Genomic DNA, 27,660 nt, shown 5'->3' with positions numbered 1-27,660 from the left:
AATCAACACTTATGCTTTGCCAAATGGGCACATGAAAGGGCTGAGGTTCACAGAGCTTTCCTGTAAAATTTGCTAGAGAAAACTCAGTGAAATCATTTCCTTTGTCTGCCTTGGCAGGAAGCTTGTAACACTACATACTTCCTTCGTGCCTGGGCAGCCTCCTTTTTTCATCATGCTTCCAAGCTGACCACGCATGCACGTCCGACCTCTGCAGCTCAGACACCATTTCCAAACTTATATTTTGCACTTTTATTAGTTGCTCAAGTAATATAGGAAGAACAGGGGAAAGTAGGGCGCCTTTACCTCTCGATCATGTACTCCAGGTTGGTAAGCTTGGCTTCCCCGGCCAAAACCACCACCACAGCATAGGAGCTGACCGTGCGGTGGATGAAGCCGTGCGAGTGCAGGAACCTCAGGCCATCGTTCACCTGGAGCAAGAGGTGCACGAGGGTCTCCATGTGCACAATGGGGAACTCCGAACGCTGCCAAGGGAAAGAGGAAAGAAACCAGCTCTTAGCTGGAGCGTTTGCTCTTCCCAGGTGGAAGGAGGAACCTCCACAAAGACAGGATTTAAAACAGGGCAAGTACCCTCCCACACCATACAATTAAAGCAGTCAACATATGATGTGGGTGTTTGGCTTACTGTCTGGTAATCATTCTGCTTTAGAACTGTTTGAGATCAGAGATGATGATCATAGCCCAGTTCACACGTAATGCCAAGCCATGGTTTATTCAACGATGGTTCATTAAACCATGGTTTCTCCAACTGTCCAAACCCTGCCCAGCAGCTTAACCTGAAGTCATGATTTGCTGTCTTTGTTGGGATTCGCAGGATACTGGATAAGTCTGCAGGCTTCAACAGGATGATGCAATACTCTGCTGGGTCAGAGTGACTCAGCAGGAGTGTGATTAGTGTAATTGGCTATCACCTGTTTTAAAAGGAAAGCGTGTTTAACAGGGGGTGTGGTGGTTGTGCTGTAGTGTGGTGGTGCTGTGGTGGAGAGTATTCGTTTGTAAGTACTCTGTATGGACTGTTTCTTTTGTATATAGCCTGTGTATAGCTCATATTAAAAAGGACTGCACTGAAAAACCTGGAACTCTTAATGCTTTGCTGAAAACGCCGCGTGGAATACGCGACAGGGTTATGGGCCCAGCACGCTTCCGCTGCGCAAGAGTACAGGTGGCAGTTATCTAGCCGTGGGTGCTGGAGGTGAGCTGCAGGGATGGAGCAGTCCAGAACTGGCGTGTTGCTGGAGAAGCTGATGGCCACGAACTACAGCACCTGGTCGGTCCGCATGCAACACTTCCTCAAGCGTGAGGGCCTGTGGAAGGTGGTGGAAACTACACCGCAGCCCCCTGAGGAGGATGAGGACGACGATGAAAAGCTGGCACTAGCAGAGGCCCAGCTTGAAAAGGATGAGAAAGCTTTGGCTACGATCATCCTTGGAGTGGACGACAGCCAGCTAGTCTACGTAACTGATAAGGTGACGGCAAGTGAGGCGTGGAATGCACTCAAGGCTGTCCATGTGCGAGAGACAGCTGGCTCACTGATAACACTAACCAGAAGACTGTACCGGTGTCGGAAGAAACCGGGGGACTCCCTGGTAAACCACCTAAAATTCCTAACAGGCTGTTTCCAGGAGCTAGCCTTAAGAGGGAGGCCTGTGGGGGAAGAGGACAAAGTCTTTATAGTCCTGAGTTCCCTTGATGACAGCTATGATATGCTGGTCAACTCCCTCGAGTCTGTAGAGACTGATAAGCTGACTCTGGAATACGTGACCGGACGGTTGTATGCAGAGGAGGACAGGCGTGCCGAGCGAAAGATGACCTCAGCCCAGCTGTTGGAGCATCCCAGAGGGAACAACAGCCGGGAAGAGCAGAGGTGTCGGGAGCCGGAGAAACAGCCAGGAGGAGCTGCTGCAGACCAGCCGGTGGTCAACAAAGTAAAAAGGTGTTTTTGCTGCAAGTCCAGTGGACATCTGCTTCGGGACTGCCCGAGGAAACAACAAAAACAGCAGAAGCACAGGAGGCAGCAGAGAGAGTCTACCGCTTGGGTGTCCGCAGATGGTCAAGAAAATGAGGAACTGTGGGTTTTGGACAGCGGAGCTTCTCAAACCTTTTGTAAAAGAAAAGGATTGCTAACTGATGCTAGGGCTTCAAACAAAAAACATGTAAGTCTTGCTACGGGCCAGAAAGCTAATGTGGTTTGTGAGGGGGAGGTTGTGTTCCCACAGCTGGGACACACATTCAGGAATGTGTTGTGTGTGCCTAGTTTGCAAAACAATCTCCTGAGCATTCCTGATTTGGCAAAAGCAGGCTTTGAAGTAAATTTTGTGGGAGATCAGTGCCAGATAAAGCAAAATGGGGCAGTGTTGGCAAATGCTAGCCTTAGAACTAATATGTATGTACTGCAGTATGAATCTAAGGTTGCGAATGTGCAAAATGTCCCAACCCATGATATGTGTATTCATCTCCTGCACAGGCGTCTGGCTCATGCTAGCTATAAGGTGCTAAACAAAACACTGGAGTTGTGTGGGGGGATGAAAAACATAAAAGGTTGTGATAATTACTTAGACTGCAATATCTGCAAGGAGGTTAAAAGCAGGGCTTGCCCAGTAGCAAGAGCAAGCCAGAGAGAAACCAAAAAACCACTGGAGTTGATTCATGCTGATGTAACTGGTCCTTTTCCACCTAGTGTCTCCCACAACAAGTATTGTTTAATCCTAGTGGATGATTTTTCTAGATTTGGCTGGGTCTATCCATTAAAGCAAAAGTCTGACGTTGCCCAAACTTTGAAGTTCTGGGTAAGAAGAGTAGAAAGGCAACTTGGTGAAAAGGTGTCCTCTATTCAATCAGACAGGGGAGGGGAGTTTATGGCAAGCTCCCTAAGAAACTGGTTGCGTGCCCAAGGGATTAAACATAGGCTTACCAATGTGGCCACGCCTCAGGAGAACGGAGTAGCAGAGCGTAGGGGAGGTGTCTTGCAGACACAAATGAAAGCATTGTTAGCAGATGCAAATCTTCCAATTAAGTACTGGGCTGAAAGTATTAAGACCGCAAATTATATTGGGAATCGCTTGTGGTCAAGGGTACTAGATGACATACCCTATAAAATTCTCTATAACAAAAGTCCCAGTTTGCAACATTTAAGAATCTTTGGGACAAAGGCATGGGTTGACATACCTGTGAAAAACCGAAGAAAAGGTGGGAAAAGGGCACAGCAGTTGCTATTTCTTGGGTATGAAAGTGGTACGAAAGCCTACAGGTTTGAAGATGATAAAAACCTTTTGAGTTATAGTAGATCAGCCAGCTTCAATGAGCAAAGAAATTGGCCCAAGATACATGCAAACCTGCTGCCAGAAAAAGTTTTACTGCCGAGCATACCTGATAAGGCAGTTGAAACAAAGCTAAGAATTGGCAGCTCTCCCAAAGAAACTGAAAGGGAGGAGGTAAAGGTTGAGCATTTTTCTCCAGCTGCTAGCATGGAGCAGGGGAGAGAAGAAAGTGCAACAGGGACAGGAGGAGGTAGATCTCCAGAGTCAATCCACCCCAAAAGCAGTCCTGAAGGTAGCCCAGGGGGTGAGATTAATGAACCAAGGAGGTCTGCAAGAAGTAATAAAGGTCAACCTCCAGACCGTTATGGGTTCCCAGCCACCATAAACCAGGTTTGTGTAACTGAGCCAGAAAACTTTGAAGAAGTGCAAGAGTTACCTACTCTAGAGAAAGAGGCGTGGTTAAAGGCAATGCAGGCAGAGTATAACTCTCTGCTAAACAACAATGTGTTTGTACATACAGAATTGCCTGAAGGTAAAAAGCCCATAAGCTGTAAGTGGGTTTTTAAAGTGAAAAAGCTGGCTGATGGTAGTTGTCAGAGGAAAGCCAGGTTGGTTGCACGGGGCTTTACACAGAGGAAAATGATACATTATGATGAAGTGTTTGCCCCAACAGCAAAGGCTGAAACAGTAAAATCAGTTTTAGCAATGGCAAGTCTGAGAGGGTTAAAAGTTAATCATTTTGATGTTGCCTCAGCATATTTAAATGCTCCTATTGACGCCGAGGTATATTTACAGCAAATACCAGGTTATGAGCTAGAAAAAGACAGCATGGTGTTAAAACTGCAAAGGGCACTATACGGTTTACACCAAAGTGCACGTCTATGGCATGAATGCATAGACACAACTTTGAAAAAGATGGGATTCAAACAAAGCCTGGCTGATTCCTGTTTATATTCAGCAATGGTGCAAGGAAGTGTTTGTTATTTACTTTTGTATGTTGATGATATCTGTCTGATAACAACTGCACAAAAGCAAGTGTCTTGGTTTATAAACAGCCTAGGTAACAAATACAAACTGAAGTATTTGGGAGAGATTAAGAATTACTTAGGAGTAGAGGTTCAGAGAAATGAAGAGGGCGTTTACTCTCTGAGTCAGAAGGAAAAAATCGAAAAATTACTGAAGACATATGGAATGGAGAGGGCAAACGAGGTGGACACTCCCATAACTACCCAGTACAAAAACGAACCAGAAGGGCAAAAGTGTGAGAATGCAGCAGCGTTTCATTCTCTGTTGGGTTCTCTGTTATATTTAAGTTGTTGGACAAGACCCGACATAACATTGGCAGTGCACATGTTAAGCCAAAGAAGTGCAGACCCGGCTCAGAGAGATTGGGTAGCACTTAAAAGAATCCTAAGGTATCTGAAAGGCACAAAAGATTACAAACTGGTGCTGGATACAGGACATGATCAGCAAGTGTATGCATACGCTGATGCCAGCTGGGGGGACAGAGAAAATGGAAAGTCTACCACTGGCTATGCCATATATATTGGAAATGCCCTGGTTCAGTGGAAATCCCAGAAACAAACATTTGTTGCCACAAGTACTTGTGAAGCAGAGTACTCAGCCATAAGCGAATGTGTATCACAAATAGAGTGGTTTGCTTGCCTAACAAAAGAGCTTGGAATACCTTCTGAAATGCCAATCACTGTGCTAAGTGACAACATGGCTGCACAACAGCTTGCTAACCAACAGAACTTTAAAAGCAAGAGTAAACATATTGCGATAAGATACGGAAATGTGAAAAATGCTTTGGAAAGAAATGTGTTAAAGGTACAGCACTGTAACACAAAATGTAATGTGGCAGATTTGTATACAAAACGTTTGGATGCTCCTAAATTTCGAGACTTAAGAGAATTATTGGGTCTCAAGCCTTTGACTTAAGGAGGAGTGTTGGGATTCGCAGGATACTGGATAAGTCTGCAGGCTTCAACAGGATGATGCAATACTCTGCTGGGTCAGAGTGACTCAGCAGGAGTGTGATTAGTGTAATTGGCTATCACCTGTTTTAAAAGGAAAGCGTGTTTAACAGGGGGTGTGGTGGTTGTGCTGTAGTGTGGTGGTGCTGTGGTGGAGAGTATTCGTTTGTAAGTACTCTGTATGGACTGTTTCTTTTGTATATAGCCTGTGTATAGCTCATATTAAAAAGGACTGCACTGAAAAACCTGGAACTCTTAATGCTTTGCTGAAAACGCCGCGTGGAATACGCGACAGTCTTTGGCTTGTTTTAACTGTGGCGCAGCACTATGTGCAAAGCCAGCACCTCTTTTACTCCGTCTAACCTACCACATGGCGCAGGACAAAATGGATCAATCCCTCTTAGCCATGAAGCTTGCCAGGTGGCTCTCTTAGCTATGAAGTTCAATGACTTAGTCACACTCTCTCAGTGTAACCTACTTCACGGGGTTGTTATGAGGATAAAGTTTGGCAGGGGCCAGAAGAACCTGATTTGTCACTCTGAGCTCCTTGGGAGGAAAGCACTGGGGGCGGGTAGAACAAATATATTAATTCTGCCAAGAAACAAAAACGGTCACTTTACCCTCTCATGAAGGATGCTATAAAGGGAGCCAAAAGTAACCCTCTCAAACACTAATCGCGTTTTCTCCAAGTCGCTGGATAAACAGACGGCCATCAGCTGCAACAAATGAGGATGGCGGAGCTGGCTGCAGAAGGAGATATGAAAACCCAACAGTGTGAAGGGAAATTGGATTACGAAGGAAGTGCATTTCCAGGCTTACTGATCTTATCCCGTCAGAACAGCTCACTCTGCCTTTCCTAATCAACTTAAAGCACCAGAACCAACAAAAAAGCAACAACAGAACATGCTGGGAGCAAAGGCCAAAAGAGGGTGGAAGCTAACATGGATCAGGCCATCAGCATGGCACCAGAAAACACAACTGATCTTTCAAGGGATGCTCTGCTGGGTATTGCTGCGTGCAACCCATCGCCGAGTGCTGAGAGGCTCTGGGGTGCATGCGCTTATCCGTATTTCCGTTTCCTTGGAATGACGGTTAACAAAAGACTGTGGTGCCTTTAAGACATGTGGTTTTATTTACACATACCGTATTTTTCGCCCTATAAGACGCACTTTTTCCCCTCCAAAAATGAAGGGGAAATGTGTGTGCGTCTTATGGGGCGAATGCAGGCTCCTTGGCTTCAAAGATAGCAACGCGAAGCCTCCGAAGCCTGCGCTCCGGAGGCTTCGCGTTGCTTCTGCTGAAGCCAGGAGAGTCTGCTCTTTGAGGCTGGCGGTGGGGGAGAGCAGCGCTTCCCCCATCGCCAGCCCCCGAGGATGGGGGGCAGCAGGAAGGCGCGCAACGCCTTCCTGCTACTCTCCAAACCGGCTTGGAGGCTGGCAGTGGGAGAAAGCAGGCTTTTCCCCAAGGAGGGAGAAGGGACTGACTGGCGGAGTCCGTCCCTTTTCGCTCCTGTGGGCTTTTGTGGCAGATGGGGGAATTCCCCCACCTCCCGTAAAAGCAGGCAAAAGCCGTGCGCTCTTTAAAGGGGCTGCGCAACTTTGCTGGCTTTTCTAGGTGGGGGAATTCCTTTAAAGAGCGCACAGCTCTTGGGGGCTTTTCCCCAAGGAGGGAGAAGGGACTGACTGGCCGTTTCAGTCCCTTCTCCCTCCTGGTCGAAAAGCCCGCAGGAGTCACACGCAGCTCCTGTGGGCTTTTGCGGGAGGAGGGGGAATTCCACCACCTCCCGCAAAAGCAGGAAGAAGGTCTTGGAGTAGCGCACAGGCTGCGTGCAGCCTGTCCGCTGCTCCCAGAGCTGCGGGGGGGGGGGGGGGATCATATTCTTTTCCTTGATTTCCCCCCCCCCCCTGGAAACTAGGTGCGTCCTATGGGCCGGTGTGTCCTATAGGGCGAAAAATACGGTACATATAATTAGAGGATAAGATGGAAGGTCTCACAGCACTGATGCCTGAAAGATCTTGCCTCCCCATCAGGTTTTCTAGGGAAGCCCCAAGCCACCACTTTAGGTCCAGCACAGAGCAATGGATGCATCAGCCAAAGCTCACTCATAAAACTCTGGCTATTGTTCTTCTATACAGGGGTCGGCAAACTTTTTCAGCAGGGGGCCCGGTCCACTGTCCCTCAGACCTTGTGGGGGGCCGGACTATATTGGGGGGGGGGGAATGAACGAATTCCCATGCCCCACAAATAGCCCAGAGATGCATTTTACATAAAAGGACACATTCTACTCATGTAAAAACACGCTGATTCCCGGACCGTCTGTGGGCCGGATTTAGAAGGCAATTAGGCCGGATCCAGCCCCCGGGCCTTAGTTTGCCTACCCATGTTCTATAAGGTGAAGTCTGCTTCCACTAGGTGGTGGGGGTTACACACACACACACACACACACACACGTTTGTCTCTATGGCAACAAGGCAGCCCCTTTTTAATGTAAATGGCAGGACTGAACTGGCAGGCCAAGGCCACTCCCTTAGCGAAGGAACTGATCTGGCTGGTTTCTCCTAATAGATTCTACCCTCCCTGACACAGAATCACAGCTTTGAAAGGGACTCATGGGTTTCATCCAGACTGACCTCCCCCCACAAAAAAACCCTATAACACTGTAATCAGCCAAGAGACTGAGGAGGAAGAGAGAAACAAGTAGATTATTTTCCCCAAGGCAAATAGCCACAATACAGATTCCCTCTTTGTTGTTCAACCAAAAACAAGGTTACCAGAATAGCTCTAGGGCTTTTCCTTCTTCCTGCTCAGCACCCAAATTACATGGGCACCTTTTACATATTTGCAAGAAGTGCAAGTTGACATCGCTGCTGAGGCGCTGTTCCCCCTCCGATCTGAACATCAGTAGAGGAAGGAGCCACAATTGTGATTCAGGCTTTCCCCGCCAAAGTTGCAAGAGGCGGCCGTACCTACTGTACTCCTGTTCCGCGAGAAGCAGGTCGGATAGGCGCAGCTTGCTGCAGTGCTGGTGGGGTTTCATGTTCAGCTCCTTCACTGTGACTCTGCTTCCACCCCACATCAAACTGCAAGAGTGGGGAAGGGAGGGGAGAGAGGCCAGGTGTGACTTTCTGGACTTTTTCTTTGGCAGTATTGCAGTTCTCAATACTCTGTTGAACGCATACTCTATCACAGGAGGTGGACAGAAGGGTAGCTCCCAAAGGAAGATCGCCAGTGGTGGTGTAGCAGGCACTGTGCAAGTGGGAGGCCAGGGTTCAAATCCAGGCAGGTCAAATGCTGACAAGTGTTTTCACCTGGTTTTTAGTTTACTTTTATTTTAATTATTTCTAATGCCTTATTTAAGTGGTGACGATATCGTTGTTTTATTCTTTTTGTAAACAACTTTTGAAACAGGGGCAACCAAAAGCAAGCACCCTTCAAGTTTTTGGCACTCAAAAAAGAAAATTCCACAGCTTGCAACTCTTTAAATCTAAGCGTGTGTCTTTTTGCAGTAGGCTCCGACTGGTGAATCCTGGGGGTTCTACTCCAAAAAAAAAAGTAGAACAACACAAGTCTAAATGGGCAAAAGAAAGCACCACTGGTATGAAACTGCGCTGTTAAACCTGTTCTTAATAATATTTAAGTGATTTTGACTGCAGTTTCTCGTCTGGATGCGTATTGCTTTGGGACTTCATCTTGGGTCAGAAGCGATGTATACATTGAACAAGCCTACACCTAGCCTACTTGGTTACGAGGCCCAACTCCCCCTTGCAAAAGCATCAACCCACTTGGTCATAGTCATGTACGGCCCAGCTGGAAAGGAGAAGGTTGGTTCATCATCAGCCTGGACCACTTCCTTATCCGAAATGATGGGGAGCGATGCCAGGTAGCCCAGCTGGCGGCTGCCTGTGAGGTAAACCTGACAAGAGAAATAATAATTGTAACAACTGCTCTGTTTTCATTTTTCTCCACAACATTCATAATTCTGCAAATCCCTTCCTTATGTTCACTTTTGTAAGCAAAGAAAATGAAAAAGAAGCCTTTTTTTTACAAAGAAAGATGCTTTGTAAAGAAAGCGTAGCTTTCCCCTGGCCATTAATAGTACGTATTATAAATACCTGTCCTTGCGATGATTTCACCTTCTCTATTGACAGTGAATTTTTATTGGATAATGCTATGTTTTATTGTCACGTAAACCACTTTGGTGTTCCTTTTTCATAAAAGCAGTGCAGAAATGTTTTCTTACATTTAAAAGATACCCACCCACCAATCCTTTTGCTATTGCTCGAGGACACACGTTTTCCAATCAAGGTCCACATTCTCTTCCAGGAAACCTCCTTGGGGCCAGTCAGGCTCAAGGCAAAAAGGTGCAGAGCAACAAATGTTGAAATTTTCCTTGACTAGTTTGTACACAGATTCAAGCACCCATATCCATTCTCAATTAAGGCAAGTGAGAGACATTTCAAGGGTTCCAGGACATATCTCAGTGTCAGGAGCACATCAGCAATAAAGCACATAGTGCTAAGTTAACACTTTATTAGAAGACGCTGCCAAATAGTGCCAGGCCTAGTGAGCACTGCAACTCTTCCTCGTTGGTCTGGCCCCAAGGAGGCAGTTGCGAGGACTGAATGTCCCGCCTTCCCACAGCTCCCTAAGTCTACTCCTCTGCCTGGTCCTTCCCAAGTAATCTGAGATGAAGAAGTCTTGTCTGTCTTTGATCTGCCCTCTTCCTATCTCTTCTGGTCCTGGGAGACCAGGGGGCAGGGGAGATGGTCACAGCAAGAGGGGGAGACCCCCCTGGCTTCTCCAGAAGCCTGCCTCCACTCTTGTCTCTTCACTCCCCTCCTCTCCTCTCCACCCTCTGCTTCTGCCTCTAATTCTGGACTTCTCTCTGCCACAGGCTCTCGTGGCTCACTAACCCTGTTACCTCTTCAGCTTCCGACATCTCCTCCTCCCACTCCACTCCCTCTTCTGCCTTCTGACCGCTCGTCATCCCAGGCTCTGGGCCTTTGTCCCAGCCCTGACACTCAGCCAGGCAAAAGCACCTGAAGAAGGCGCAGAGCAGGACAGACAAGAGGGCAGGAGAATATCAAGGGCCAAACAGAAAGACCCAGAGGGCTGCATTTGGCCCCTGGGCTCAAGGCTTTCCACTGGCCAGATTCTGCTCTTTCACCACCAGAAGCAACACCCTGCGCTAAAGACTTGCATAACAGGGATATACTTTTTGAATTCCCAACAAAAAATTCACCAGCTGTTCCCAATTCATTCTTCTAGATACAACCTTGGCTCAAGGGGAACAGGGAGATCCTGTTGCATCCTGGACCCTTCCACCATATTTACCTTCCCAAAGCCAAAGCTGTAAATGTTTTGGGGGGCACTGTTCCCGCGTCTCAGAATCTTGTCAGCCGTCCTGAAGGACAAAAAAATAAAGAAAGGGGGAAAGGGGTGTCTCTTGAAGTAGCTGAGGCTGAGAGGCAGCAACTGACCCAAAGTCACCCAGTGGGCTTCATGGCTGAGCTGGAATTTGAACCCTGGTCTTCCAGGTCCTTGTCCAACACTCTAACCACTGTACCACACTAGCTCTCATATAACCATAAGATCAAAGAATTGTACACTTGGAAGGGACCAAAAGGGTCATCCAGTCCAACCCCCTGCAATGCAGAAATTTTTTGCCCAATGAGGGGCTCAGACCCATAACCCTGAGATTCAGAGTCTCTAGACACTTCCTACAAAGCATCTGAAAGGAATTTCACAACACAATAAAAAGACTGCATGTACTGGGCACAATTTCAAAGCCAGCACAGATACAAATGGAGATTTGTTGCTAATACCCAATGACAGATTTCGGATTTTATTTGCTTCTGATCTGGGCTTCCTTTTTGCTTTTATGTGTGCAGTTCTGCTTTTTCACCACATGAGGGAGAAAGAATGATGTTGCAGCCATTCTCTGCGGAGGAACCAAGGACACTTCCCAAGTGTTTACAAGCCTCTATTAAAAATAAACGTTTGGTGTGCGGGGAAAGGAAGAGAAGAGGGAGAAACGATTTCACTCCACCATCACTGTCACAGCTGGAGGCACTCACCCTTGCTTGATGCCCACAAACTTGGAGGGGCTAGAGACCAAAGCTCTGGGAGAGTCCACCTTCCTTAGCAAGTCTATGGAGTAGTTCTGCACAATCGCCTGCATGTGGGATGTACATCGCTGGATGAACTCGAGCATCTGCAAAACAGAAGAGGAGGAGAAGCCGCTGCTGCCGCCAGGGATGGTTGGTGGCAGCAAAGACTCCTGAGTTTGAGCGCAAACCTTGAAAGCAACCAGGGATGGAAGGGAGAAAGTGCCTTATAGAATTGAAGAGTTGGAAGGGATCCTGAGGATCATCTAGTCCAGCGGTTCTCAACCTGGGGGTCCCCAGATGTTGTTGGACTACAACTCCCACCATCCCTGAGCTCTGGCCTTGCTAGCTCGGGGTGATGGGAGTTGTAGTTCAACAATATCTGGGGACCCACAGGTTGAGAAAGGTAGTCCAAGCCCCTGCAATGCAGATGTCCATTACGGTGATTGAACCTGCAACTTTGGCGTTATCAGCACTTGCTCTAACCAACTGAGCTATCCAGCGGTGCCAAACATCAGTCTGGGCAGACTTGCAGTGGCTCTCCATGATTTTGGACGGGATCTCTCCCAGTCCTACCTGGAGATGCCAAGGATTGAACACGAGACCTTCTGACTGAAAAGCAGGTGCTTTATTCCACTGAGCCATGACCCTTGTCATAGAAACAAATAAACAGTTCTGGATAAAAGCATTTGGGCTGGGAGTGTTGCAAGGTCAGGGATGGGGAGCCTGAAGCCATGTAAACGTTGCTGGGACTCCAATTCCTACCATCCCCTGCAACTTACAGGGCCAACAGTTGGGGATGCTGAGAACTGGAGCCCAGCAATAACTGGGGGGGGGTCCCCACAAGAGCCCCATACATGATCAAAAAAAGCAACACTGCCTGCTGCGTGCAGGAAATGGAAGGCTGACTCTGCTTGGAAGAGGCATTTGTGGAGCTTTGTGCACACAGGTGCAAGCTTCTGGGATAAGCAAGAGGCGAAAGGCCCTAGCCGCCCACACACCTGAGCGCTGCTCTCCTTCCCAGCTGTCACAGCCCAGCTCTGCGGGTTCCTCCCGTTCCTGTCATGGACTCGCAGGTCTCCACCCGCATCCAGCAGTTTGCTGAGGATTGACTGGTTGCCTGAGAAAGCTGCGGCATGGACCGGAGTGCTCCCATCGTGACAGCGGCTGAGAAAACAAGGAACACAAGAGCACTTAGAAGACCTGATCGGAGGGCCCCCAAAGACCTCAATAAGCAATTCCTTGGACTAGGTGGACTTTGGGCTTAAAAACAAAATGCAGAAATGCTTACATCAAGGCTGATTAACATCTTACGGCCTTTTAAATGTGTTTCGGGGTAGGGGTAGGGGGTATTGTTTCGCTTCATTTTTGTTCCCGTTTTTATCTCGCATTTTTATGCTGTGAACTGCCTTGTGATCTTCGGATGAAGGGCGGTACACAAATTTAATAAATAATAAAATAATAGCTACACTTGTGCCAAGGGTAATCCAAATCCTGCTCAAATAAAAATAGGATTCTGCAAGCTGAGTGAGTTACGCAAACGAAGTAAAATAGTATTGCAGGTTTTCTGGGACCTCACAGATACTGTCAATGAGCTGGCGCTCTCCAGATAGTTTTGACCACAACTCCCCTCAACTCTGACCACGGGTCATGCTGGTGGGGGCTGATGCGAGTTGTAGCCTGGCTGGGGAAGGCCATTCATTGCAAGGCATTTCCCACACACTTTCCAGCTTTGTTTTGCAGCCCTGGGGTCTCAATGCATGGGGGGGAAACACCTATCTTTATCAGAAAACACGCTTTTTTGCTTTTTCTCCATTTCTGCAGATCTACATGTAGAGAAGAACCCACACACCTCTGGATTTTTTTAAAACCCAGAAAGTTGTCTCCCTATAACAACAAAAATGTAGCTTTTGTACTTACTGATTGGGATCCGAACCATAATCCAAAAGAACGCTGACAACTTTCCCAATACCAAGCAAGGCAGCAGTGAATAGGGGAGTCTGCCCCAATGAGTTAATCGAGTCAGCACTGATTCCTACAAAAATAAGAATGGGGGGCGGGAAAAGAGAATTACTGCCATCCTCGTTCCACTTCCCCAGGGCAAATTTTCCCTAAGTGTGTGAGGTCCCACAAAAGCTGCCCTTCCCCATCTCCAACCCTCTGCAATGAATCAGCCAGAGGCACACCATTAAGGGCAGATCACAAATTAAGCTACAGTCATGGGAAAAAGAAAAAGCACTCTCCTTAATTTCTCTGATTTTACATATGAAGACATAATAACAATCATCTGTTCCTTGGCAGGTCTTAAAATGAGGTAAATACAACCTCAGATGAAGAACAATACATGACATATTACACCTTGTCATGATTTATTTAACACCGGGCACCTTTCTCACATATCTTTAGACGCCATACAATAACATTCCTCTTCTCCGAGGCCTTTGGGTAATTAAAGAAGTTATGGTCTTTTAATCTGTGGGGGCAGTATTGTTTTCTTTGTTGATCTACTATGTTAGCATGTTTGTTTGTTAATATTGTTTGTATTTTTACATCATAAACCTCCCTGTGATCTTCAGATGAAGGACAATATAGAAATTTAATAAATAATAATGCTAATGCTAAGTCTAACAGGCTCATCTCTGAAAGGATTAATATTTGTTCAAAGCAGCCATCCTTTGCTCCATGGAATTCCATGGGCGTCTTTCTAAGAATCTATGCACAGAATCAGGACATTTTCATTTCATACCCACATACAAAATCTGCTAGGTATATATATGCATGCCCATGACCATTTTGAAAGTGTTTTTAACCAATAATTTCATTCATTTATTACTTTTTGTAAACAGATTTGAGGTGGTTATTTTAAAATCAAATTATGCAATAAATTATGCAGAAAAACTAATATGACTGGCTTTATTAGAATTTTAACCAGATTGCCACATGCACTAACCCAAACTTCTTCAGAAAGGGCAAAATAGGCATTTAACCAACAATGGAGAAATTGCAAAGTTAACCAATATTAGAAGGATGTATCCTTGGTACAAAATAATGCCAAATAAACATATAAAGCAAAAGGAAACAACACTCTATTAAGAATAAAAAAAACTTTAAAATATGAAACCTCTTCAAAAGGGGCCAAATATTTAAGAGCTAATATTTAACAATTTTAAAAAAGGCGCAAACCACTCAGTCTGTGTTCTCTCCCTCCAACCTCCTTAATAAAAAGGAGGCGGAACGGTCATCAATAGCAGGCAGCAGCTGCAAAATGCAACACTGCCAGCTCGCTTCGCGCTCAGAAGAGAACACTTTTACTCCTCCTCGTGGTTTTCGCGGCCAATCACTTTCGAGTACACTTCTCTAGTTACAAACTATAGAAATGATCCCTGAAAGTATAGTCTTAACTAAACGATTCTCGGCTCCAGAGCCTGGTTGCCTCGACCCACTCTCGCAGTCACTGCGACCGATTTCTAACCCATCGAAAACATGCGCGACTTTTGATTCTTAAGACAGGAAACGAGCGAATTCAAGCCCCCTCGGGATAATTTAAAAGAAATGCTTTTATAAGTTGGTATTTGGCCAGGTATCGGCGGTGGACCAGAATCCCTCTCGCTTTCTATCTGCATACGGGACCCAAGCGGCCAATCACAGTCGGGCTTGAGTCTCCGCTAACCATGGCAGCCTGCAGTTCGCTTACTGGCTCTTCAAACCCAGGCGGCTACCTAGAGGAGGCGGTCCCTCATGACGTCACTCTCCCTGGCTCAGGCAGCTTAACTGTTTCACCGCCGGACAGTCCGCGGGGGTGGAGGGAGTCCTAGTCTTCGCCGCCCCAGCAAGCCCTGCTCTTGAGTAAAACACGCAAATGATCGTGTTGCAAAGAGACTCCGCAGGGAAGCAACTGATCCCTGACTCAACTTTCTCGTCAAACACTTAATGGAGAGATCCTATATACTACAAACTTACTTTCGAAGAAAGTCCTGCAGTCCTTATCAGGACACATATAGCATTCTAGAGTCTTCAAATAAGTTCACAATGGCGTAAATCGTTACAACAGCCCCTGCCCTACAGGTAGAACAGCAATTTTACCCGCTCTAACTCTGGCAAACTGGAGCGGCTGAGCGCAGCCACAGTTCCGTGGGAATCACCACTTATGGTTCAGGGCAATGTCTTGACACACCCCCCCCACCTCCAAGACTCTTAGACTAGCCCTGCTGGGTCACATCAAAGGTCTATGTAGTCCAGCAGTTTTCCACCAGATTCAATATAGAAATAAAATGTCTTCTGGACCACCTTACTGTTGTATGGAGTTCCACTGCTCTTGAGTAATTTTTTTTTTAAGTGCACTATCAATGCTAGGACTGAGGTACTATGCACATTTAATCTGGGAATAAATTCAAGTAAACCAAAGGGGATTTATTTCTAAATTATCACACGCGTCAAATGAATAGCCTAAGCACACATAATCTCATTGCACTGCTACTATCCAGCTGTATGCTTGACCTGTTACTAACATCCACTGACTTTTAATGTGACTTCAAACTTCAAAAAGGAAGTAATTCTACATTACTGTACTTATTTCTAAAAAAAGAAAAAAAGAAATGCAGATTGTGTCACATACAAAACCACCTATTTAAGTAGGAACACCTGTTCCCTGTCTTGAAAGCCTTTTCCACCTTGCCTAGGAAGGTGAGACCCTACTGCAGCTATGAAAGCTAAGGTTGCTGAACAGACTCTTGGGCTGGGGAGTTTTGTTGTTGGAAGGAGATCAGGTGCTGTTGGTATTTTATGTATTTTTGTTTAAGGTTTTTTGTGATATATGTGAAAATTGTTCAGTTTGGATGTGTATTTTTTAAAAAAAATGTTTTATCATTTATAACTACTTTTGTTATGTTGTAGTTATGTTCCTTTTTCACATAAGACACCTTGAGCATGATTTGAAGTGTGGAAAGGCAGCATACAAATTATGTATATTTGTACGTATGTAAAATCTATTTTTAAAACATTTTCGAAGCAAATAAGCAGTCTCTGCTTTGCCCTTTTAGCCTCTGAACAAGTAAGGAGAATGGGTCATTGAAAGCAGGGAACAGCAGCTGTATAAACACAACACCGCCCACTTGCTTCACACTCAGAAAGGAACAGTTTGATTCCTTGTGCTTAACAAGACCCGGCTACATTTGATTACGGTTCCTACATGTGAACACAGTTATCTGCAAGAATAGCATGGGAGTGGGGGAGAACACTGCTTCCCACACACCCAGCCCAGCTGGGGCACATTGATTTTGTAATATAGAGTGGCAGTTTCACTAAACAGATCTTTCTTCAACAAACTGCACTGGAAGGCCTCAAATTAAGGGTATTCCTGGGTACTTAGAAGACTCGGGACTGCCTTAGCTGACCTGATGGGTTCTGGATACTTTAGACCAGAGGTGTTCAACCTTTTTGAGTCCACAGCTCCCTGGACCAACTACCTTCTTTCTGTGGCAATCCTGAGGAGCTCAGGAGCCCAGTTATGTCACCCCTTGCTTGCAGAGCTGGCAGCCTCTCATCCTTTTTTGAACACCCCCATTTTGTGGAGTGCTCCCTCAGCCTCCTGTCCTCTCCCCTCTCCTTGGGAGTCCTCCATGCAGCTGCTGCCGCCACCGCCCCTGATCTCTGAGCTGCCCCCCCCCCGCCATCACTCCAAAAACAGGTGAATCCCAGAGGCACACTTTGCCTGTGGAGCTTATAGTCAGGGCTGCTGCAATAAGTAGCTGTGCAAGCCTTTAGGAGGCAGAGATGCCAAAGGACATCAGAGGAGGGAGGAGAAAGAGGAACAGAGACTAGTGTTGGCCACAGCACCCCTGACCATCATTCAGTGTACCCCAGGGTGCGACAGCACACTAGTTGAAAACCACTGTTTAGACCACAACTGCTATGAGCTCCAGGACACACTCTGAACTAATAAACTGATTTTGTACAATAAATCCTCAAACCATGAGCTTCAAAACACTATTTGCAGTGACAAAAACATATCATGCGAAATTATTTCAAAACAACCTACACTGTACATTCAGAGCTAGTTTTCTATTAACATTTTGGATTTGAAATTACGCTGAGTTTCTCATCACTCCCTCTTGAGGCAGCCAATGAATGCAGAATGTATCTTTCATTTTTATATTCGTAAGACTAAAGCCTGGTAGAATACAGGGCAAATAAAGTATCCAATATGTGGAAAAAGTAAAAAAGTACAAATTAAAATCTTTAAGGCAGAAAATGATTTGTATTATACTGTATAAACCAATATTAAAAAATGAGGATGTAGGGAAATACCCATCTATTTTTTAACCACTTTTTTAAAAAAGCACGAACCACTCAGTCTGTGTTCTCTCCCTCCAACCTCCTTAATAAAAAGGAGGCGGAACGGTCATCAATAGCAGGCAGCAGCTGCAAAATGCAACACTGCCTGCTCGCTTCGCGCTCAGAAGAAAACACTTTGACTCCTCCTCGTGGTTTTCGCGGCCTATCACTTTCGAGTACACTTCTCTAGTTACAAACTATAGAAATGATCCCTGAAAGTATAGTCTTAACTCAACACTCCGCGCTTCAAAGGCCAGGCGGCCGCTCTCCGCTTCTCAAGTCACGGTAGCTCAACAGCCTCCGCTCGGTTCCTTCCCCCTCCCCGCCCGCGTCCCCGCCCCGCTCCCCCAAATGTTGCACCCGGAGGCGGCAAGGCTGCTATTCCTGCCCACGTCCGCCGCTGTGGCTCCATTCCGGGCGAAATTACCGAGTTTCAATTATATTCCCAGCAAAACCTCTTGGAAGCAGGACGCGGGGCCACGCCTCCTATTTTGCATAGCCCCCGCCCCTCAAAATAGGCCACGCGTTTTCGTCTCTCCTTAAGCCTCGATCCAAGGAAGATTTATTATTCTACTTCTTAATTTACGTTTACTATTGCTGCTTTTATATATGGTAATGTAGGAATGCCATAGAGGAAGAGAAAGCAAGTCCACATCTTTCCCTTACTCCTACAACCTCAAGGGGAAAATGGTATCAGGAATCAATTACACTTTTTGTTTTTACATAGATGTATTTATCTACAGCTGCTCTCTATCCTATACACCCTTGCCAAGGAGTAAGTATCGTTACAGAGGCATCCTCCTCAGTATGCATATTAACAGTATTGCAGAGTTGCAAGGGCTTCTCACAGGCTTAGTAAACTGGAGGTGTTCCTATTGTCTTCGTTTGTAACTAGCCATCCTTTGCAGCTTGCCCATGCGCGTAGCCAGGATTTTGGTTGGGGGGGGGAGGCTTTTGTTAGGATGGGGCAGAACCTCAGATCTGTATTGATTTAGGGTGAGCAGCTGCCCCCACCCTACACCTGTGAGCTTACCACCTAGTAAGCATGCTTTGTGTCACTCACAACAAGTAGTAAATACTGTAACAAGATTTCCTTATAAAAGGTACATCTAGAGTGCAAACAAACCTATGCATGTTTTCCTCAGAATTAAGTCCAACTGTGTTTAAGAGGATTTTCTTCCCCTGCACAGGATCCCAGCCTTAATCAGTTATCCTGTTTCAAAACCTGTCGCATCCACAAACTCGGCAAGCATGGAAGGGATTGATCCCCCACACTTATTTTACCACAGTGCATTTAGAAACAGGTAGCCCCTACACATGAAGGGTGAATTTTGCTACCATAGCTAATGAAAAAAAAAAAAGGTAAAGGACACCTGACAGTTCAGTCCAGTCGCGAACGACTCTGGGGTTGTGGCACTCATCTTGCTTTACTGGTTGAGGGAGCCGATGTTTGTCCACAGAGTTTTTCCGGGTCATGTGGCCAGCATGACTAAGCTGCTTCTGGCAAAACCAGAGGAGTGCACGGAAATATCGTTTATGCTGTTTACCTTCCCGGCAGAGTGGTACCTATTTATCTACAGTGGTACCTCAGGTTACATACGCTTCAGGTTACATACACTTCAGGTTACAGACTCCGCTAACCCAGAAATAGTGCTTCAGGTTAAGAACTTTGCTTCAGGATGAGAACAAAAATCTTGCTCCAGCGGCGCAGCAGCAGCCGCAGGAGGCCCCATTAGCTAAAGTGGTGCTTCAGGTTAAGAACAGTTTCAGGTTAAGTACGGACCTCCAGAACGAATTAGGTACTTAACCCGAGGTACCACTGTACTTGCACTTTGACGGATTTTAACCGCCGACCTTCTGTTTGGCAAGCCCAAGAGGCTCTGTGGTTTAGACCACAGCGCCACCTGCGTCCCCATAGCTAATGTACTCACAGCTAAATATAACCTGTGAAACTTATTTCCACAGGAGGTGGTGACTGCCACCAGCTTGGATTGGCTTGAAGGTAAAATTGGACCAATTCACGGGGTGGGAGGACTAAGGCTATCAATGGCTACTAGCCATGACGACTCCGCTTTGCCTCCAGTTGCTCGAAACTACAAGAGAGAGTGTGCTTGTGCTCAAGTCCTGCTGTAAAACTAGGGTGCTGGATTAGATGGGCCATTGGCCTGATCCAGCAGGCTCCTCTTACATTCTGTTAGTTGCTAACAGATATACTGTCATCCTGTGCATTTGTATAATGTTCCTTGACTTTGATATTTGAACCAGAAAGTGGGGGAACAGAACAGAGTTTTATCTCTGTTTGTGGTTATTTATTGAATTGGATGTTATCTGTAAGCTTCATTGAGTTCCTGTCGGGGGTGGGGTATAACAACAACAACAACCAGGAAGACAAAGCTTCATATCCCCACTCAGCTATGAAGACAGTCACTTATTTCCCAGCCAAACCAACCTTACCAGGGTTGAATGTAAAGATAAAATAGGGGAAAGGGATAAACAAAGGTTGGATATAAACGTAATGTATGAAAATATTTTAAACTTCCTGGATAGATGAATGCAAGAGAGTGTCACCATCATCAAAGGATCCGGGATTTATGGATGTGCGCTCTAGAAGAGATCTCTCCCCTAAACAAAGCCCTCTGTATTTGTAACCTAGGCTGAAAGCTGATGAGAAATTGGGATAAAATTACGTGCAGAACCTTTTCTAAGGATATGCAAATTGAGATGGTTGTATCAGTACAGTATTGCTATTTGTGAATATAATTAGAATTTTAAAGAGATTACTTTGTGTGCTATCCCAGTAGTCTTCACTCAGAAAGGACAATATCCAAATACCCATCCAGCAAACAATGGAGGAATTAACCTGGGTCCTTTTGCAAGCAAAGCAAAATGCTTGCTCTGCCACCAAGTTCCTACACCCCCAGAAATGTGTATTACAGTAGATTTATATTTGCTGGACCAACACTAGCAGAATGTAGAAACGAGATAATCAATAAATATAGCCTATAAATAGAAAAATGGGGGGGCGGGAGAGAAACTCTTCTGTACTATAAAATAAGCAGGTTTTAAAACACAAACAAAAACTTAGGTCTATCTTTCTACCATTTTTAAAAAAGGCACGAACCACTCAGTCTGTGTTCTCTCCCTCCAACCTCCTTAATAAAAAGGAGGCGGAACGGTCATCAATAGCAGGCAGCAGCTGCAAAATGCAACACTGCCTGCTCGCTTCGCGCTCAGAAGAGAACACTTTGACTCCTCCTCGTGGTTTTCGCGGCCTATCACTTTCGAGTACACTTCTCTAGTTACGAACTATAGAAATGATCCCTGAAAGTATAGTCTTAATTCGACACTCCGCGCTTCAAAGGCCAGGCGGCGGCTCTCCGCTTCTCAAGTCACGGTAGCTCAACAGCCTCCGCTCGGTTCCTTCCCCCTCCCCGCCCGCGTCCCCGACCCTCTCCCCCAAATGTTGCACCCGGAGGCGGCAAGGCTGCTATTCCCGCCCACGTCCGCCGCTCTGGCTCCATTCCAGGCGAAATTACCGAGATTCAATTATATTCCCAGCAAAACGCCTTGGAAGCAGGCCGCGGGGCCACGCCTCCTATTTTGCATATCTCCCGCCCCCTGTGACGCCCAACCATGCTTGCAGTTCTTCAACCCTTGGCGTAAAGGTTATTCCACTTTGCAATATCCTCATACCTACATTTTTTGAGGCAGGCTGCCCCTCCAAAGGAATTACAGCTAATGATTCTCTATGTATTCCTATAACCCATTATCTAGGCATGCCTATAAACAATCCACCTAGGACAAACCTTAATTTCATTACAAAGCACCATAGAGAAAGGGAAAATGCAGTAAGATTTAAAAGAAGTAGTGCTGTTATAGTCAATGCAAAGTGAGAGGCAGCACAATCGGTCTTTTTCACACCTCACCCCGAGCCCTCACCCTAATCAGGCTGAAGGAGCACAGAGGGAGTTACTATGTTGTTTATTTTCATACATAATAAATAGTATTTTCATACCCCTGGGGGGAGGATTCCAATTATTTAAAAGCTGGAAACCAGATCCATGCAGTCCTCACAACTAAAAATGTAAAGGCATAGAAGCTGTCTCATCAGTGGTGCAACTGGGACATTTAATTTAGCCTCTAAGCCAGGGGTCAGCAAACTTTTTCAGCAGGGGGCCAGTCCACTGTCCCTCAATTTTTAATTTTTAAATTCTTTTGGAAGGATTATTTTAAAGACTTTCTTAGATCATATAACCTTTTTTGGAAACTTGATTCTTTTAAGGGGGGTTTTAAGAAGAGTCTTTTAAACCATCTTTTTAAAGAACTGTTTTAATTTATTTTGACTATGGCAGACCAACACTACCTACCTGAAGCCACCTTGAGACACTGTCTCGGGAAAATGCAATGAATAAATAAATAAATATAAAAATAACGATAATAGTGTATTACGACACTTAAAGGTAAAGGTAAAGGGACCCCTGACCATTAGGTCCAGTCGTGGCCGACTCTGGGGTTGTGGTGCTCATCTCGCTTTATTGGCCGAGGGAGCCGGCGTACAGCTTCCGGGTCGTGTGGCCAGCATGACTGAGCCGCTTCTGGTGAAACAGAGCAGTGAACGGAAACACCGTTTACCTTCCCGCCAGAGCGGTACCTATTTATCTACTTGCACTTTGACATGCTTTCAAACTGCTAGGTTGGCAGGAGCAGGGACCGAGCAACGGGAGCTCACCCCGTCGTGGGGATTTGAACCGCCAACCTTGTGATCGGCAAGTCCTAGGCTCTGTGGTTTAACCCACAGCGCCACCCGCGTCCCTACTAAGACACTCGAATTGTCGAGTTGAAAGGGTCCATGAGGGTCATCTAGTCCAACCCCCTGCAATGAAGGAATATTTTGCCCAACATGGGGCCCGAACCCACTACCATGAGATCAAAAGCCTCATGCTTAACATGTGGTAAAGCAGGGGTAGCAGGGGCTGCCCCCTAATTCTGCTGAAACGGGGGCCTGCTTCTGTTCACTCTCCAGAGTTGGGGGGGGTGAAGTTCTGCCCACAAAGTCCTACTCCGAAGGATACCTCTGCCCCCACCTCCAACACCAGCCCTTACCTTTTTTCAGAAGTTTCTTCACTTTCACGTGATTGCCTTGCTTCACATATTCGTGCAAACGAGCTTCAAGAGATTCGCTCTTCAACGTCCCCAGTTTCACTGGACAGGGGATAGGGAGTAAATGGGCCATTGTCCTTGGTCCCCACAAAAAAAGAAAGATAGTTCAGGAGAGGTTTTATTTGAGGGGGGGGTCCTCCACTAACATTATCCCATCCAAACACACAGACACGTTCTTTTTAAGGCTGCAAATCTACTGTCCTGCTCGGAGTAAAGGCTCAGCGACCTCAACCGGGCGCAAACTCGCGCGTCTGCGCCCCACTCCAAGACTAACTTCGAATCACACATTACATCTACGCTCCTGGCTAAAGAGTAAATTCGGATTGCATCCATTTTACGTATTATCGCATTCATTAAACGTCCTAGTTCAGGTTGACAGAATTTAAAATTCAGAATTAACAGGAGTTAAATAAACAGAGCACAGCCGCCAGGAATAGCGCGGGCCCTGAAGGTGTCAATGGCCAGGGTAAAGGGGTGAGTTTTCTCCGCATTTAATAGGGGAATTATTATTTTTTGGTGCGGGGGCACAATCCACTCTTCCAAATCACCTTCACGCACACAGCCACCCTCAAGCATGCTTTTTAATAAAGCATGACATGCCACTGATTTCCGTGGAACAAAGCAAATGCGTTTAGGATTGCAGCAAGGGCTGCTATTTCCGCGCTTTTGGATGTGGATGCAAGCATGCCCCGCAAATGATCCAAAGTCCCGCCACGTTTTCCCTTTTCCTCATTTTGTCTGCGTCTCTCACTCGGGCCTCACTCCTAATATCTCTCCCGACAAGATCCAAGCTACTGCTGCCCCCCCCCCCCCGCCACTCCTCTCTTGCTATAACTACACCTGCCTCCCCCTCCTAAATTATCCTTTCCCGCCCCTGAACAGGTCTCCTTTCTCGGTCCCAGACCGTGAAACCCACCTGCCCACCCCTTTTGCCAACCGTCGAGGTCTTCATCCGTTAGCGGCTCTGGGGAGCGCGTTCCTTTCGTGGGATCCAACGTGCATGCGCCCGCCTGCGCGAGGGCGATCAGAAATGTTTATGCACCCAGAACTAGTAATGAAGGTTGCACGAAAATGCGCGAGAGATTTGTGCACCTTAAACTGGGCTACAAAATGAATGATTGCTGGAGTTGTGTGTGTGACACACACACACACACATCCAAATTGGGTTACAGCAAAGATTGCATGGCTGTGTTATAATATTCATGCATCGTTTTGTGCGCAAGATTGCATGCGCTCAAGTGGTTTACAAGTAAAAGACTACGGGAGTTGTAAGATTTATGGATTCTACTTATGCTACATTGCATTCCTGTGTGCAACATTCATTACCCTGTAACATTTATGCACCCTGACTGGTTTATAATAAAGATTGCATGACTGCGCGAAGGGGGTGGTATTCATGCACTGTGTGAGTGGTTAATATTTATGCACCCTGAGTGGGTTGGAATATAAGATTGCACAGCTGTGGTGTGCAATATTCATGAAGTGTGCAGATGGGTGTGATATTTATGTACCTTAACTAAGTTACAGTAAATGGTGGAAGTAATTTCACTTTGTATAATCATTAAATTCAGTGTGTGTTATATTATTCCATCTGTGTGTCTCTGTAATATTTATGTATTCTATTGGGTTACAATTAAAAAATGCCCAACCTGTGTGCAGCTAGAGGCCCAGGTCTAAATTTTTGCACCTATTTTGGTGCTTTGGATTAAATTTTAGGAAGTGGACAGGTGAAAATATGTCTTCCAATAGCTATTTAGGATAGCTAAAGAAAGCATTCAGGTTCAGGGGCAGTCTACCACTCAATACCTTCCAGAGTCATCAGTTTGACTGACTCCTTATTGGAAACAGGAAACTAAACTAAACTAAACTTAATCTAGCAGCAGGGATCTTCTTTTCTAGAAAGAAGCCAATAAGAAGTCAAATAAGATTACTCTGGGAGGGGATCCAGTCCTCTAAGATATTATTAATACCCCAACCTCAGAATCCTGTACGTATTCTCAAATGCATCACATCATTTGGTGATTGCAGAGGAATTTCAGGCAAAAAAAAAGCACAGGGTTAAAAATAAGAGAACACAGTATTGCAGAGATAATTCAGGGGGCCAAGAGTAGATCCAATTAAATAAATCGAGGTCTAAATAGACATGACTACAGTCTCAATATGTGCAGGGAACAGCCAAACCAGGAAACTGTGTATCTGAAGCTTATATGGGTCTTAAGTACCGTAAGTCCCATTGAGTTCAGTGGGGCATATTGCCATGTACTGTAAATAGGCACAGCATTGCCACTGTGCAGCACAGTCCTATACTCAAGATCCTTTGAATTAAATCGGGTTTATGCCCATGTAATTGAGCAAAGGGTAGGAATCCTAGGTGTGTCTCTTCAGAAGCCCCATTGAATTTAATGGGATTTTCTCCTTACAAGTGTGCAATGGTGTGCGTTTCCCCTCAGGAGTAACATCCAGTGTATTTGATGGGATTTACAGCAGTGTATTTGGGCAAAAGACTGGAATCCTATGTGTTTCTCAGAAGCCCCGTTGAATTAAATGGGATTTACTCCTGTCTGTAGGTAACTGGGCCACAACCCTATGTGGCTCCTCAGCAGTAAACCCCATTGAAATAAATAGGCTTTACTGCCATGTTAAGTGGGCAAAGGGTTGCATGAATTAAATGGGATTTACTCCTACGTTAGTGGGCATCAGGGTTGCAGCTCCATGTTTGCCTCCTCAGAAGTAAACCCTACTGAATCAAGTAAGATTTACTGCCTTTTAAGATGGCGTGGGGTTGCAATCCTATGAATTAAGTGGCTATGTAAGTAGGCGCCAGAGTTGCATCTTCATCTTTGTCTCCTCAGAAGTAAGTCCCACTGAATTAAATGAGATTTACTGCCTTTTTAAGATAGTGCGGGGTGGTAAACTACACTATGACTTAAATGGGATTTACTCCCATTGCAAGCGGGCGCCAGGGTAGGGACCCCGTGTTTGTCTCCTCAGCAGTAACCCCCATTGAATCAAATGGGATTTCCTGCCCTGTTCAGCGGGCGCAGGGTTGCGACTGTATTATACACGGCTCCCCAGCAGCAAGCCCCATTGACTTCAATGGGATATACAATACTGCCAAAAGTCAGTAAGGGAGCGGGGCTGCAACCCTGTACCCTTCTCCTCTCCTCAGAAGCGACTACTTGTACTTCTTCTTCCCCTGTGGGAGGAGAAAAATGCCGCTCCAAAAAGGGGGCCGGGCTGAGAGGAATGGAGGACCGCCTTCTCCGCCTCCTCCTCCTCCATCATGGAGCCGAGGGACGTGGGCAGCTTCCCTTTGCCGCCGAGTCTCCGGGAGAAGTTAGTGGCTGCCGGCTTCCAGACAGCCCAAGAGGTGGTCGAGGTCGGGCCCTGTCAGCTCAGCAAAGGTACCGACGAAGAGGCGGCGGCGGCGGCGAAAACGCCCTCGCTGAGGAGAAAGACGTTTTCCCGCGCAAACGCTTCCCGCCAATTTTTTAATTTCCCCCTCAGCCAGCCTTGTCTCGGTTTAGGTGCCAGGCGCCCTCTCCTCACTAATGCTCCTCCAGGATTTACGTATAAGCTAAACAAACTTATGTCTATAGCTTCGGGCCCCACTCTCTTGGGTCCCCCCAAAAAATTTAAAGGGAAAAAAGTGGGTGTACATTTCCAAAATATAAGATAAAAAACCCTCCCCCCCATTTTATTCATGTTGGCACCCCTGTTCTGTGAAAAAACCCTATGATGGTGAGCAAGCAGACAGGAAGACAACTTGCCCACCATTACTTATTCTTCACAGAAATATTATTCTAGGGTGTTGGGTGAATTCTGCATTACTGCCAGTGTGCCTTGTAGGTGCCCTGTGTGAATTGGGGCCTACGATTAATAATAATAATAATAATAATAATAATAATAATAATAATAATAATAATAATTAATACCTGCCCTTCACCATGAGGTTGCAGGGCAGGTCACAACAATGTAAAATACAGCATTTTGTGTTGTGTAGGCTCCTATGATGTACATATTTTGTTATGTGCAAATGGCTTCAGAGACCTATTAGGTCCATAAATTACCATATAGCATATCTTCAAAACAAAAAACAGCAGCGATTTGTGGTTGACAAAGGACAGCTGGACTTATAAAGGGCCCCATTACCTTCAGCAGCTTAGGGCCTCATCAAACCTAAAACCGGCCCTGTTCCTCCTCATAATAAAAAACGATAACATGATAATATATCCCAGCCTGAGTTATAGTTGAGAGTGGGCCTATTGGAACCAGTTGTTTGATGTCCGCCTTGAATCGTAATGGAGAGTAGACCTATTGAAATCAATTGCTTCCAATCCACACACCTTAATGTCGCAACTCTAAGGAGTAGAGACATGGACCCCGATATTTGATATCTGCCTTTAGTTATAATTAATAGTAGACCCGTTGACGTCAATGGTTGGATATCCAGTGTTAGTAATTTTGAGTTAACACTCGTTAAAACCAAAGGACTTTGGGGTGATACTGTTGGATCTGCTCAGGAGTGTGGCTAGCAATCAATAGCTCCCATTGCTGATTAGTAGTAAAGGCTTCTCAAGTGTTAATTAAAAAGCTTTATGTGATATTAATGATCTATTTAGTAGCACTCCACATGTTAACAGCTTTGTGTGGTGTTGTATCCTTATTTAATGCTTTCCAAATCATAATTTTTAAAAAACCACTTTGTGTGGTTTCTATACATATTAATACAAACAATAACCACACAGAGCTTCAAAAATGAAGACTTGGAAAGCATTATTAAATATGGTAATAAAAGTATTCAGGGTT

At 45.8% G+C, this 27,660-nt stretch overlaps 2 protein-coding genes across 6 annotated transcripts in view; one reads left to right on the top strand and one right to left on the bottom strand.

The window, feature by feature from the left end:
* Window positions 1–25,613, bottom strand: part of TEX14 (testis expressed 14, intercellular bridge forming factor) — a 57,563-nt gene extending 31,950 nt beyond the window's left edge. Inside the window, exons 1-10 of one of the 5 annotated variants that reach the window (XM_083479742.1) lie at window positions 23,768–25,613; window positions 22,795–22,928; window positions 13,279–13,393; window positions 12,360–12,525; window positions 11,329–11,465; window positions 10,586–10,655; window positions 9,034–9,164; window positions 8,218–8,331; window positions 5,872–5,995; window positions 304–482 (exon numbers count right to left, since the gene is read on the bottom strand). In XM_083479742.1, the coding sequence (XP_083335868.1) occupies window positions 304–482; window positions 5,872–5,995; window positions 8,218–8,331; window positions 9,034–9,164; window positions 10,586–10,655; window positions 11,329–11,465; window positions 12,360–12,525; window positions 13,279–13,393; window positions 22,795–22,924 (1,166 nt within the window). In that variant the 5' untranslated portion in view covers window positions 22,925–22,928; window positions 23,768–25,613. Of the gene's footprint in view, window positions 1–303; window positions 483–5,871; window positions 5,996–8,217; window positions 8,332–9,033; window positions 9,165–10,585; window positions 10,656–11,328; window positions 11,466–12,359; window positions 12,526–13,278; window positions 13,394–22,794; window positions 22,929–23,451; window positions 23,694–23,767 lie in introns of those variants that run through there. The other 4 variants (XM_083479740.1, XM_083479741.1, XM_083479738.1 and 1 more) reach the window with 4 other exon arrangements.
* Window positions 25,614–25,725: 112 nt separating this feature from the next.
* Window positions 25,726–27,660, top strand: part of RAD51C (RAD51 paralog C) — a 32,007-nt gene continuing 30,072 nt past the window's right edge. Inside the window, 2 exon segments of the mRNA XM_083480077.1 lie at window positions 25,726–26,123; window positions 26,126–26,255. Coding sequence (XP_083336203.1) covers window positions 26,064–26,123; window positions 26,126–26,255 — 190 coding nt within the window. The 5' untranslated portion in view covers window positions 25,726–26,063.

Source organism: Podarcis liolepis (assembly GCF_965112155.1).
Source record: "Podarcis liolepis genome assembly, chromosome: 16".
Taxonomy (NCBI): domain Eukaryota; kingdom Metazoa; phylum Chordata; class Lepidosauria; order Squamata; family Lacertidae; genus Podarcis; species Podarcis liolepis.
This window is presented reverse-complemented; position numbering and strand designations above follow the sequence as displayed.